We start from the raw sequence: 14,819 nt of genomic DNA, 5'->3' as shown, positions 1-14,819 counted from the left end.
TAACTGCTGGCTGGGAATGCATTCCCTTTGAACCTGAGGATCCTTTGTAGGTCATAAAGTACCCACCCATTAAACACCACTTTTAATGCCCTCCATTGCCCATGCAGCCATACCTTCTCCTGACAGCAAGGGCTTGCAGTGCTCTAGCAGAGCAAGGTGGAGGTTTGAATAGCTTTAGCTTCCTATAGTCCTGGATGTTCCTGTCTAATACTGTATAAAAAGACCTTATTTTCATAAATATACAGTTGATAAATACATATTTACATTCTTATTCCTGCAAGTAGTGGGAGTGGCTGCAGGCTTTTCTTAGAGTGAGCATGTTGTTTTGTTTTGTTTAAAAGGATGCATTGTTAGGGGCTGATTTTTGAACAATGTCTGCTTGAGAAAAATTATGGGAGTTCAAATCCTGCTGGAATCTTCCTGCCTATTCCTCCGGGAGAATACAATGTACATTTCAAATTTCAATTTGAACTCCGAAATTCATTCCAAACACATTCTTCTCTGTGCTTCTTGCAAAGAATTACATGAAATAGCCAGACTGAACAAGACAGATCTCTGTGCCCCTCAGTGCCTTTGATTAAATGCTTATAGATATTATCTTGTAAATTTTGTAAATTGACAGTAAGATGTGCAGTAGTTTCAATCATTTTATCTATCTACAATGAAATCACTCTATTTAGCTGTACACTGCAAAAGTGGGAATTGATCTGGAAGCGTTAGCTGTGTTATTTTAAGTAATGTCTAGATGTCAAAGGTACATAGTATTTATTTTCTATATTTAAGATATGAATAATATTTTTAATAGTTTAAAGACAAGTAGAAAGGATTATTTGAACTTCTAGAAATAATTCTATTTGTTAAAACAGTGGTTGAAAACAATAACATTAAAACCAGCACTTAATAACAGTATTATTATCCATGTACAAGAAACTGTGTCACTTGTAGAATCATCAAACTGGTTTATAATTAGTGACACCCTAATAAGTATATCCTTTACATAGAATTAAGTTGTCTATGTTTAGAAGTGCTGTATTTCATATAAAGAATTCATAAACAAAAATTAAATATCTGTGAGGTTTTTAGTCCCTCTTAAAATGTCTTTTTTCAATCATTGTAATTTATAGCATTTATATTTATGATGCATTAACTCTTTTATTTGAATCGTATCTCTATTGTATGGATATTAACTGCTGTATAATTTTACATGTTACTGTATATTAATTAATGCTAATGGTCATTTTGCACCCTGTAATGATAACCCTTACCATGCCTATTCTCCACTTGCCCTCATGTAATGATCCCATAATAGCTTCTGATCTTGCTCTCCTCCATCACTAGTGTAGGTGTGCAGGTAGCGTTGTTTTCCCTGTATGTGCACATGCTTGCCTGCTCTTTTTTAACCTTGTTTTCCCTCAGACCTTCTCACTAATTGTGTTATCCCTTCTGTTTTCTTCTGCTCTCTTCTCCTTTCTACTCAACAGTGTTTCCTTCCACAGAGCCCACTCATGTTTAAAGATCAGATGCAGCAGGATGTCATCATGGTGCTGAAGTTCCCATCAAATTCCCCCGTCACACACGTAGCAGCCAACACATTGCCCCACCTGACCATTCCCGCCGTGGTGACCGTCACTTGCAGCAGGCTGTTTGCAGTCAATCGGTGGCACAACACAGTAGGTAGGTTCTCACAGGCACCTTTTATTCAAATTTGAAGACCTTAATAGAACAGCTTTAATTTTGAGTGCAATTTAGCTAGATGTGGGTTAATCTCACTCACCTGCCTGTGCACAAAAAATGTATTGTTTTTTCTGGTTTATGTCAAATAATCAAAGCTTGTGTTTTCTCTGGTGTCATTCCTAGAAACACTCTCCCTAAGAGCAGCACATCACCATGGCAGCCAATCGATTTGTGGTTACATCAGGATCAGCCTTTGATATAATGCTTTTCAGGAGAGTGCAGCTGTTCTTGACACAGCCAATATTAATATGTCCCAGGTTTCAGGAATACATACTGGCATGCTAGAGAGCATACATCACTATCTGCTGCTTGAGAGAGATTTTAGGTCTGTCCAGGAACTTGTCATAAGCCTTCCCCCGGGTCACTGTTAGGTAATGTGGGATCCTAAGGAAGTTTAAGCACCTGGACACCAAACTATTCAGAAGAGAACTTTCCTCATTCCCTCTCAAAAGCCCATCCATCAAGGTCATCCCAAATTTCCCCTGCAGATCCTCTGCTCACCTCTCTGTATTGCCACTAGGACTGTCCTCTCTGCTTACCTGGACCTGCAGGTGCTGAGGTTGTCCCAGGCATTGCTAAATAGGTGGTGAGGCTATGAGGTGCATGTGGGAATGAACAGGTTTCATTTTCTGAGGCATCTTCCTGCTGTGATAATCCATATGCTGAAGTATCTGGAATTTTGGGGAGAAACAAGAAAGTACCTGGTATTTGAGAGTGTGACTCAGTAGCTGGCTCAGGAACTTTTAGGGACTAGACAAAAAAAGAAAAATCCTCCACTCTTTACACACAGGAGAAACCCCTGGAGAGGGATTTGTAATATTTAGGTTAGATATCTGCCTCCATCAGATATAAAGAGATTCTAGATTACCTAGGGATTTCAATAGCTTAAATGTAAACATCTCCTCAGTGAATAATTCAAGTCAGGTGAAATAAATCCTACCTCTTATGCACAAGGCTGGCCAAAGACTGGTGTTACAAGCCTTAATTAGAGGAACGAATGGAAATTTCCTTATAGGCATGCATTATAGGAACTATCAAAGCAAGTAAAGTTAATATAATTCTGAATTCTTGAATAATAATATAAGGCTTAGTATTACTTATATTCTGAACATTTAAATAATGTTACCATGAATATTAAATTTCACATTTATTTGCAAGGTACTTGTTTCTGTTTACAAACAAAATTTGTGTGGTGGTTTAGAGAATACGACAAGAACAGAACAGGATACTTGATTGCCTTTCACAAATCCATGCATTTATGATACTCTATCAGGTGCAACTGCATTAGATATAAAAATGTTTTGCCCATTTCTTTAAAATGAAAGCAAAGAATTTGGAGGGGGAAAAAAGACAAAACTTTATATATATATATATATTTTTGACAGTGTCCTCAGTGGAAAAGCCAATATCATAAATTATTGAGACATACAGAAACTGTCCCCTGGTATTTTAATACTTTTTTGACTAACACTGAGTGACTAATTCCTAATTAGTTCCCCTGGATTTTTCAGGGATGCTGCCCAAGTGTTCTGTACCCATCATCATTCACGTCTCCTGCATTTGAGGAGGCTTGTTTAGTACTTGAGTACCCCTTTCTCATCCAGAGTGCTAAATAAGGGGAAGCCAAAATTCCTACTGATACTTTACTGGAAAGGAGTCAAGGTTACTAATATTGCTGTATCCTGGATTTCAAGGATTTCCTTAACAACTGTTATTTGAAGTCATCCGTTTAGTGCAAGTTGTGTTAGCCTGTGACTGTTATGTTGTAGTTTTTCATATATACTCTTGTAAAACAGAAATCATGTTGCAAACATGCAGAATTCACATCATGCACCAACCATGAACTAAATTTTACATAATTTGAAAACCTCTGGCGTAAATTTCAAAGAGAATACTTTCTGAATATATTATAACAGGAAGAGACATGAAAACAAGACTTTGATTTGGAGAATCAAAACTCTTTCTAATGATTTTCTTAACTTTTACATCCTGCCTGGCAATGTCTTTCATTTTGCAAAAGGCTAATCCAGGACAGGGTATCAATTTTCTACTATTACCATAATATCTTTTAATGAATCACATCTCTAATATAAAGGATAGGTTCATCTACAGAAATGTATACACAGATCACTTTTAATGTTGTGGGAGGTAAGTAGAGCTTTAGAGTTTATACACAGTAGAAGGCATTTGCACAGCCATCTCACAATAGAAGTGAATCCAAGTTAATATCAGCAAAGATCTGTTCTTGTGGTTGGTTGACCCTGGCTGGGTGCCAGATGCCCACCAAAGCCGCTTTATCACTCTCCCTCCTCAACTGAACAGGGGAGAGAAAATATGATGAAAGGCTCGTGGATTGGTGTAAGGACAGGGGGACATCATTCATCAGTTACCATCATGGGCAAAACAGACTCATCTCGGGGAAATTAGTTTAATTTATTACAGGTCATATCAGAGTAGGATAATGAGAAATCAAAACCAAATCTTTAAAACACTTTCCTCCATCCCTTCCGTCTGCCTGGGCTTAACTTTACTCCCAAATGTTCTACCTCCTTCCAGCTCAGCAGCATAGGGGAATGGGGATTGTGGTCATTTCATCTCATGTTGTTTGTGCTACTCCTTCCTCCTCAGAGGGAGGATTCCTCACACTCTTCCCCTGCTTCAGTGTGGGGTCTAATGTGTGTGTAATGTTGGAGACAATTCTTCATTAACTTCTCCAACATGAGTCTTTCCCCCAGGTTGCAGTTCTTCACAAACTCCTCCAGTGTGGGTCCCTTCCATGGGTGCAATCCTTCAAGAACCGACTGCTTTAGCGTGGGTACCTTCCAAGGGGTGCAGCCCTTCAGGAACAGACTGCTCTAGCATGGGTCCCCTACGGGGTCACAAATCCTGCCAGCAAACCTGCTCCAGCACGGACTTCCCACAGGGTCACAGCTTCCGTCGGGCATCCCCCTGCTCCAGTGCGGACCTCCATGGGCTGCAGGGGCACAGCCTGCCTCACTATGGTCTGCACCACAGGCCGCAGGGGAATCTCTGCTCTGGCACCTGGAGCACCTCCTGGCCTCCTTCTTCACTGACCTTGGTGTCTGCAGAGTTGTTGCTCTCACATATTCTCACTCCTCTCTCCAGCTGCAGTTTCTATTGCACAGGGTTTTTCCCCTCTTCTCAAATAAGTTATCCCAGAGGCAATACCACCATCACCGATGGGCTCAGCCGTGGCCAGCAGTGAGTTCCTCTTGGAGCCGGCTGGCATTGGCTTGGTCGGACATGGGGAAAGCTTCTAGCAGCTTCTCACAGAAGCCACCAGTGTAGCCCCTGCTGCTACCAAAAACTTGCCACACAAACCTAATAGAAGCCCAATCTGCTTTGGTTTTGAAAGGAGAAAAAGAATGGAAGAAGTTCTCATAGCAGTGTTTCTCAGAAGATAGCAGGGCTAGCTATAGGCCCTGTTTTCTTTTACCTCCTCCAGTTGACTATTGCTGTAGCAGAAGACAGACTTTATTCTCTAAAACTCTGTATCTCCTCTTATAGAGGATATTCTTGTTCAACATGGCAGTTTCTGACAAAAAATGTGTTATCACTAGTGACCATTGTGATTTATGTGCTAGGGAAGATGCTCAGAAGAGCCAAAGCAATGCCGTCCATGCATGAGAGCAGATAGCACTAAGCATGCAGCACCTGATGCACATTTGAATAGCTAAAGGACTGCTCAGGATAGAAATAATAGGAATAATTGTGGGAAATTTACTGCAGCCCACAAGTTCCCCACTAAAAATTCTAGATAAATCTGTGAAAAGGTTCAAGTTTCTGTCACTTCCATGTGTAAGAAACTCATAACAATGTTTAATCCAATTATTTGTCCTTTCTGTGTCATAAGATCTCACCCAGTGCTTAAATATAAAAAAAAAAATAAATCTCTGTCACACTATTTTAAAGGAGTTATTTAATGAATGTTTGTGGCTGCAGAAATCGTGATGAAGTTAGTGTTCATACATTTATAGTTAGTATTACATAACTAAGAATTAACAAATGCATATTTGTGTAGCACGAAGGAAGGAATCTTAAAAGATTCATAGAACATTATTCATGTTAATAGTAAGAAGTTACTTTTTTATATATCCAATAAAGCAGTTTTAACCCTAGAAAAATCATATACAAAATTTAGACAACAAAGTTCCTATGTGCTTTATTCTTCCTTTCATGTGTAGGCCTTCGGGGAGCTCCAGGATATTCTTTGGATCAAGCCCATCATCTTCCAATTGAAATGGATCCATTGATTGGTATGTCAAGATGAGAATGTAGTGATATATTTGAAAACGGCATTTTCAGGAATTATTGATTAAGCTATATTTGTATATTGTGCTTCATTTAACACAGAAGATAGGAAAATATTTGTTCTTGTCAGTCCTGGAGAACTAAAAGCATTAGCTATTGATGCTGAATGAATTACATGAGTGCTATTTATTATTAGCATCAGCAGCAATTGGTATTTAAGAAACAACCAATTAAGTCTGTTACATCGTCAACCCGTATCTATAATTCTGTTCCCTTATCAGGTCACATTAGTAAAATAAAATGTGAGGATCTGGTAGAGTTCACATATTTTCATTTCTTACAGCCAGTACAGTATATACCAGTGCAGACACAGATCCATTTCTTTTCATTCAATTTATGATTTGGATTGGTTTAGCTAGCATTACTAAGTTAATGTATGAAAGACTGGATTTTAAATCGGTGCATGATTGTATTTTTCAAATCCCAAAATATTTGAGAAAGTGAATTATTTTAAGAAACAGCATCTGCTAAATCTATTCAATGCAGGACTTGTATTCCTAATGGTCATTATTTCTCTTTTGTAACTATTTTCTTTGTAGTGGTTTGGGTTTTTTGTTTTGCTTTGGGTTGGGTTTTTTTTGCAGTAGGCATATTTTTTAAACAGAAATTGAGGATAGAGACAATTTTGCAGTGTTGGTGAGAAAAAAAATGCATTTTTAAACATCTCCAGATGAAAAGTTCCTTTTTCGTCTGTGCCAATATTCACAGTTGAAAGATTTATATACAAGTACCTCAGGAGAGTTAGCTTTTGCATTCTGTATGCTTCATTTGCTCATATAATGACAATGGTTTTCTCTTCATATTTTCCTCTCAAAAGCTAGGGCATAAATATTGTGCCCACCTGTTCTGGAAATTTGAGTAATTTGTTATTCATTCGTTATCTTTCAGTGGATGGACATAGAGGCTCTGATAATTTAAATATGTGTGAGGTGGGCTGATGCCAACCTTATGAAGTTTAACCAAGCCAAGTGTAAGGTCCTACACCTGGGTCAGGGCAATCCCAGGCACTGCTACAGGTTGGGCAGAGAAGAGATTCAGAGCAGCCCTGCAGAGAAGGACTTGGTGGTGTTGGTTGACGAGAAGCTTGACATGAGCCAGCAGTGTGCGCTCGCAGCCCAGAAAGCCAACCGTATCCTGGGCTGCATCAAAAGAAGCGTGACCAGCAGGTCAAAGGAGGTGATCCTGCCCCTCTGCTCTTGTGAGACCTCACTTGGAGTACTGCGTACAGTTCTGGTGTCCTCAACATAAAAAGGACGTGGAGCTGTTGGAGCGAGTCCAGAGGAGGGCCACGAGGATGATAAGAGCGCTGGAGCACCTCCCATGTGAAGACAGGCTGATATAGTTGGGGCTGTTGAGCCTGGAGAAGAGAAGGCTGTGTGGAGACCTCATAGCAGCCTTCCAGTATCTGAAGGGGGTCTATAAGGATGCTGGGGAGGGACTCTTCCTTAGGGACTGTAGGACAAGGGGTAATGGGGTAATGGCTTCAAACTTAAACAGAGGAAGTTTAGATTAGATATAAGGAAGAAGTTCTTTACAGTGAGGGTGGTGAAGCACTGGAATGGGTTGCCCAGGGAGGTTGTGGATGCTCCATCCCTGGCGGTGTTCAAGGCCAGGTTGGACAGGGCCTTGGGCGACATGGTTTAGTGCGAGGTGTCCCTGCCCATGGCAGAGGGGTTGAAACTAGATGATCTTAAGGTCCTTTCCAACCCTTACTATTCTATGATTCTGTGATTCTTGGAATGTATATAAACGTGATATTAACTTTTACAAGCAAATTTAAAATCAGTTGAGGGTGCTTTTTTTTGGCTTAGTTTTTTATTTCATGCAGTTGTTAGCAATTTAAGTAGAATAACCAAAAATAGGGACAAAAGAAATTTGAGAATATTATCTGCCTTAAGTCCTGTTCCTATGTTAGGAGAAAACATGTCTCTCAGAATGAGTTTTATTTCACTTAACCCAGCCTTTCCTCGCAGCTCAATTTGACTGTCAGGGTGGTAGGATTCTGCATGAACCATTCCTTTTCCCTCTTTCTGGGGGAATTTCCAGGTGCATTGCCTCTTCTGACATTAATATCCATGGCCTGGCTCTCTGAGGGATAAGAGAGTGTTGAAAAAGCACATTAGATTTGAATAGCCTCATTGGTTGAACTCTTATGTCTTTGATCTGATTAAATGTCTGCAGGTATAAGGGATGTCAAGGTCACACAATGCAAGCTGGGAGATTTTCTGTAGGTGAGATACCAATCACCTAGAATTTACTTTCTGCAGTATTGTTAGTGTTGACTTGGCATTTAAAATGGACTTCTATCACTTTCCCCTAGTTCAGTTTGGTTTTTGAGAATACTTTTGCAGAGCACTTAAAATACTACCACATATTATGCAGTGCATCTGGCAGTTTATAAGAAATTGTCATCTCCTGTAAAATATTTTGTCTTATGCAAAGGGAAACCAGAAATCTCACAATAATTTTGTATTTCTGACACCCATATAGACAGCTCTAAATGTTCATATTCAAAATGCTTACTCAACAACAAATTCACAGTTCATTGAAAGTTAAATGTATTCATTTTCTCCTGTAAGTGGATGACAGGAAGGTGTTGGAATGGCTTACTTGTAAAATGTGTTTTGCATGTCGTTACAGCCAATAACTCTGGTGTGAACAAACGGCAGATCACAGACCTTGTGGATCAGAGCATCCAGATCAATGCACATTGCTTCGTGGTCACAGCAGATAATCGCTATATTCTTATCTGTGGTTTCTGGGACAAAAGCTTTCGAGTTTATTCTACAGAAACAGGTGACCCTAAATACAACTACCTGTTCTTCTTGGGTCTTAATACTACCATATCTAATGCCTGTGCTTCCCCCTCAATACATGATAAGGGGCATTTTATAATACCCTTCGTTATTGTTTGAGCATAAAGACTTTAAAATGCTTTTTTAATGGAAGATAGATAAAGTATGTAAAAGGAAACAGGCATACAATTTTGTTAGTGGTAACTTTTGAAAAACATAGTTATATTCAGGAAATCAATCATATCAAAAGGATAAAGAAAAATTTTTGTTACAGTATTTTTAAGGCTGTGTTATTTCCATCTCTATTTATTTCATGTAATAAGAAAGTAGGTTACATAGCTTGCTACCAAGAAACAATATTTCATTTCTTTGTCTGATTGCAGAGTCTAATATTATTCAGTGTATTGCTAAAAAATGTTTACGATAATAGAAAGAAGGAGGTAATGAAGTAAAACTTAGTTTGACATTAACATAGAACAAATATATATTTTTAATATAATAATGTAGCACCATGGAAACGTAGCATAATGGAAAAGTTCATGTGCTGTCTTATGCATATCATTCATGAAATTCACAAATAATGGTCTAACACTATTGCTTAAATACTGATGGAGCTGTAATTCCACTTAATATTCAGTGACGGCAGCACTGACTTGATTTTCAGAGATAAGGGTTAGGCTGTGGATTGACACAGGGCACAGCCCTCAATAGGAACATAAAAAGAGAGAAAAAGAAGAGTTTTTTAATCTTCTTCTAGCATGTAGTGAACTCTAATTAGGGGACATAAGGCAAAAATGTTTGTTAATGAGTTAGTGAATGATTTCTAAATGCTGCAAGTACTTAAAAAGCCTGAATTTGTATCACTTTGCACTCCCACCAGGAAAATTAACTCAGATTGTGTTTGGCCACTGGGATGTAGTGACTTGCCTTGCCAGATCAGAGTCTTATATTGGTGGTGATTGCTACATCGTGTCTGGGTCTCGTGATGCTACATTGCTGCTTTGGTACTGGAGTGGCCGACATCATATTATAGGTGACAATCCAAACAGCAGTAAGTATCCTGTAAAAACACACCTTACTGAGAGGTCCTCTGTCACACCTATTCATTCTTAGTATTCCATTTGTCAGCTTCAGAAAATATTACCAAATATATCCATTACTTCTCTTACAGGTTGAAAGTCGGTATAAGAAGAGCACCACATGCTAAGCAATTCACTGAGTACTAGCCAAAAAAATGTTTAAACAGTCTGTGCATGGTAACAGATAATAGTATGGGAGTAATTCTTAAATTCATAATTGCCTTTATCACTTATAGCATCATGTCATCATAAATTAGAACAAGATGGTTATGGCCTTTAAGTGACTGGATGTATATCACTATATTTTGACTTTCCTTTCTCCAGAAGTACTTTCTGGCATTTTGACTTACTCCTTTTGTGCTACAGCATGCTATATCAGCTGCTTGCCTTTTCAAAAAAGGAATATCTCACATGCCATGGAATTAAATGAGTATCTGTGAGAAAGGCCTTTCTATTGCAAGCAAACCTTTGGTGAAGCAACATGACTGAATAAAAATAGAAAAATATAAAATGTCAGGAAAAGTTTACATTTCATTTGTAGGGAACTAACTATCAGTGCTTTGCAGGGTGAAGAGGGCACAATAATAATAATACTAATTTATGTAAGAAGGCATTTAAAGCTCACAATTAATTTACAAGGTCCCTTCACCCAAGCCAGTAATATGACCACAGCTAAAGACAAGAGCCACTTTTATCCATATGCTAGAGCTGGTTTGTACAACACTAAATCCCTTTCATTGAAAGCAGTTTCTGAATTCTGATAATTTTTTTCAGGACAAGGATATTACCTTTTTGGATGAACATGGAAAAAGCCATCACTATCAATTTTGATCTCTGCTTCAAGTAATGACTGGAGGCAGTTGTAGACCTGTCAGTTATAGACATCTAAGTGAAAGTATTTCTTCAGCTGAATGTCTGGTGGAAAAGTGTTTTATTTGTTACAAAGTAAATATTTTGTTAATTTTGCAGCAGCATTTTTTTTATGGTGTTTTAATTTTCTTCCATTTGTCTGTAAGCAGAGCAAAGGGAAGACACATAAAAGCCTCTTTCTCACCTGACTTTCATTTGCTTTTATAACAGAGAGAGAATGAAGGAGGGGGAGGGGTAAAATTATGTTCCCATAACAAATTTATCTGATTTTTATGTATATTCCGGGGCTTTTTTAGCACTTAATTCTCAGTTAGGGAGAAATTCAGTCTGAAAAGGAATTTCATGTCAAGGCACTCTTGACACCATTTTACTTCTTTGAATGCCTTTGTGATTCATATCAGGTATGAGTAATTTCTGTGCTCAGTCGGAAAAGAATAAGAGCTTGCTTCTTTTGTTGAAGAAAAGAAAATGAAGACTTTTCCTTTACTTCCTTTGATTATATGGGGCTTGGGCAGCCTCGCCATTAGCATTTCCTTACTGGCTGATACAAGCTGCTTCAATTCTTTTGCAGATAGGTTCATTTTAGTTCTGATACCTTTTTGTCGTCATGAACATATCTGACTGCAAGAAAGTGGTACTTTTTGGAATCTCAGGTTTAATATCTTAGCTGTGTAGTCGCAGAAGTGTCTGCCTTGGAGATCTTTAATTTTATGAAAAGAAAGGATATCAGTCAGCTGAGAGAAATCAATGAAAACAAAACCAAATTATATGATTTGTTGTCTGTCTCTACCTTTATATGTGTTTTGCTGAAGAAAAATGCCTTATAGTCAGGGTAATGGGAAACTGTGCTTGCAGCCATGTCCAGGTAAATGACATCTCGCAGGCATAGGTAGCAGAACTCAGGAAGATTAAATACCCAAGTCCACTGCTGTAGCTTCAAAATCTAATGATAAAATTTTTTAATACTCCTGTTGGAGACATGTTGAAGACTCGTGCTGAGAAAGAATTATATCATCACTATTATTGCTATCTCTACTCACTGGATTAAAGTTATTATGAATATGCTAATTATGTACTGATACTGTACTAAAACCGGAAGTTCATGTGTTGTAAACACATTCTTATTAACAGCTACTTTGACCTTTCATGAACATACATCGGTAAGAATAGATCACATAAGTAATTATGTGCCTGAAGGACCTTCTGCCTTTTAAAACTAATACAATAACTGTCTTTCTGCTTAAGTAATACCTACTAGATTCTATTCCCTAATATGAACAGGCATGATAGTTGTATGACTGATTCCCTGTATACTTATTTTCAAGAGTGAAGCATTCTTAACAATCCTTGTGAAAATATGTTTGAAGTTTTACATAGTTAAAGCCACTGAAGTAGTAAAAAAATATTTCCTAATCTACTCTTCTTATATACTTACTGGTAGAAGATTATGATTTATCTTGTAGGGAAAATGAAAGTGAGATGTTCACTGTAGGTCAAATCCAATTACTTAACATCTTTAGAATGAATTTCCAGAAAGATGTAGATGATATTTTCAGGGGGGAAAAAGAGGGATTAGGTTTTTTAAAAGCTGTCATCTGGAGACACAGATAAGGTATTTTATACCACAGACTGTAAGAAGGTGAAGAATTCAAAGAAAAATGTCAGGTATAGTAATTATCTGGGTCAGATGCTTGACTTTATAATGATCTTTTAAGCTGAAAGACAGTTAATTATCAATTTCAGCTTCAGTGCACCCAATTACCAAAAGGAACTTAGCTGTTTCAGAAAATGTAAGGTAGGGGGGAGGGGGGAAGAACCGGGGTGAGAGAGAAGCAAGCCTCAGTCCTAATCAGATTATGTAATTTAACATTTGTATAGAAAATGTAGATACCATTTCATTAGAAAACATAGTAATCACAATCGTTTATTGTGAAATACTCTGGGGCAAAAGATTGTCAGGACAAAAGCCTTCTGCTAAATTTCCATATCCAGGAGTTAGATAAAATCTTTACTGAACAACATGTATGTCAATAACCCAACCTGTTGGACTTGTGCGGAGCCTTCTGCTGAAATACCTGTGCAGGCATGTGCTCAGAGGGTGACCCCAGCTCTGTCTGTGGGAAATACAGAACCAGCTATGTTTTAAAGAGGAGAATGGAGAAAAGACTCCATTGGATAAGACTCTTGCAAGTGGCTGCTCCAGCTCAGTAGTTGAAAACTTGCCTATGACAGCATGGTGAGATTCATTTTATAATTTAAAAGTATTTTTTCCAATCAATGCATTGATTAAGTTACCACTTTTACTCTACAACAAATATCAAAAAGGAGTTTCTAGTTCAGTTTGTACTTGCCACAATTTCTTGACACTTCTGACAATTACTGTGAGAAGAATCAAGTTTTACCAGATTTTAAAGACAATGTTTTCGATGAAGTAGCCTTATAAAAAGCCTTATGGTTAGAATGTTTGTCCAGGAGGTTGGAGAGTCCAGTTCTTGGCCTCTGGAGACTGGGGGAATTCAAACTCGCATTCCCGTATTCACAAGCATATGCTGACTATCAGGTTATAAATTAATGTGGGAGGGGCCTGCTGTGAAGCTCCAGCTTTGGTGAAAAGCAAAATTCTTTTCTCTGCTCTTGTTTATGGATCTTATGTGACACGATGATTGGATAGAAGTAGAGCTGAATCAAGATATCAGGAACCAAAACTACAGTATGAACCGAAACTTCAACAGCAGTATGTAGGGCAAATCTCCCTACTTGTACTTTCTCTGGTTCAGGAAAATTGGGTTTCATGACTGTGCAATGGCTAAGCTCCAAGAGCAGTGATAGAAAATGTCCTTTTCCAGGCTAGGCTAGAGGCTGGTGCCTGGGGATGCTCCTGGAAAGTGGGAGATACGGCATGAATTCCTTTAGGCTGAAGGGCAGCTGCATGCAGGTTTTTATGTATGTTTGAGACTCCCCTTATTTCTTTATCTTTGCTTAGGTAAGTACCACCTTTGGGAAAATACACTGAACTGAATGAAGCTCAGTCATCTTGCCATGGTCAGGTGCCTACTTTCTAAGTCAAAATTGCCCATCTGAAATAGGTAATCTGAATCTGCACCGTATTAAGTTGATGACCACATTATATAAATCTGCTGCAGTTGAGAGAACAGTGAGAGGAATCTGTTTTCCTTTAAGAAGACATGGCACATGCAAAAGGCGTAGTTTGCTTATTTTAATTCTTTGAAGCGATCTGGCAAACGTAAATCTTTGCAATTCTAAGAGATTGAGTAGAAAAATTATTGTGATGACATTTGACAATTTGTGTTTTGACATTTTTTCTCTTAGAAAATATAGGGATTTGTTTTAACTGAGTGCTAATTTGTATACAAATTTGTTTTCACATAGCAACTCTATTAGTAATCACAAAAAGGAGCAAAGGGAGTACATGATATGCCCTGGAGTTCAACATGTATCATTGTAGTTGTTTTATTTTTATATTTTTATGATTGCTTTATTGAATGTTGCTTTCAAACAAGTGACTTTGAAAATTAGAATTATCTCCAAGTCTTTGAACAGATACCAAAGTGGATGATAGAATTGCAGAAAAGTGAAGGACAGATGCTTTCATCTGAAACAGACACAAATTCAGAAACTAATTTGGAAGTGATAAAAATTAATTTGCACACTTTAATTGGAATCAGACTCCTGCATGAAAGAAAAGAAGGCTAGGCAGCTTGTGCTAAAAGCTGATTGAATTTTTTGTCAGGTAAGTATGTTGGACTTGGCCGTTTATCCTCTTGAGTCTCTCTGTGCAATATATTACATTCACCCTCTGACTGGTGTTCTTTAGAAGGATCAATGCTGTTCCTGTTTTGTCCCTAGAGCCTGAAATTTCATTGATTTTAGGACTTGACATTTCTCATTACCTATTGTAGCTTCCAAGAGGATGGTCACAAGAGGTGTGAAAGTTAACCCTGCTTTTTCTAATGGGAACTGTGCTGACCATTGGAAAATACTGTGTCTA

General features: G+C 38.1%; 1 protein-coding gene across 7 annotated transcripts in view; it reads left to right on the top strand.

The window, feature by feature from the left end:
* Positions 1-14,819, top strand: part of NBEA (neurobeachin) — a 508,722-nt gene that overhangs the window by 479,232 nt on the left and 14,671 nt on the right. For 5 of the 7 annotated variants that reach the window (XM_030475974.1, XM_030475969.1, XM_030475973.1 and 2 more), the window contains 4 exons: positions 1,482-1,674; positions 5,940-6,011; positions 8,707-8,862; positions 9,742-9,912. In XM_030475974.1, coding sequence (XP_030331834.1) covers positions 1,482-1,674; positions 5,940-6,011; positions 8,707-8,862; positions 9,742-9,912 — 592 coding nt within the window. The remainder of the gene's footprint in view (positions 1-1,481; positions 1,675-5,939; positions 6,012-8,706; positions 8,863-9,741; positions 9,913-14,819) is intronic. The other 2 variants (XM_030475972.1, XM_030475970.1) reach the window with 1 other exon arrangement.

Source organism: Strigops habroptila, chromosome 2 (assembly GCF_004027225.2).
Source record: "Strigops habroptila isolate Jane chromosome 2, bStrHab1.2.pri, whole genome shotgun sequence".
In the NCBI taxonomy this organism is placed as follows: domain Eukaryota; kingdom Metazoa; phylum Chordata; class Aves; order Psittaciformes; family Psittacidae; genus Strigops; species Strigops habroptila.
Note: the sequence above shows the minus strand (reverse complement) of the source record. Positions and strands in the feature narration are given on the sequence as shown.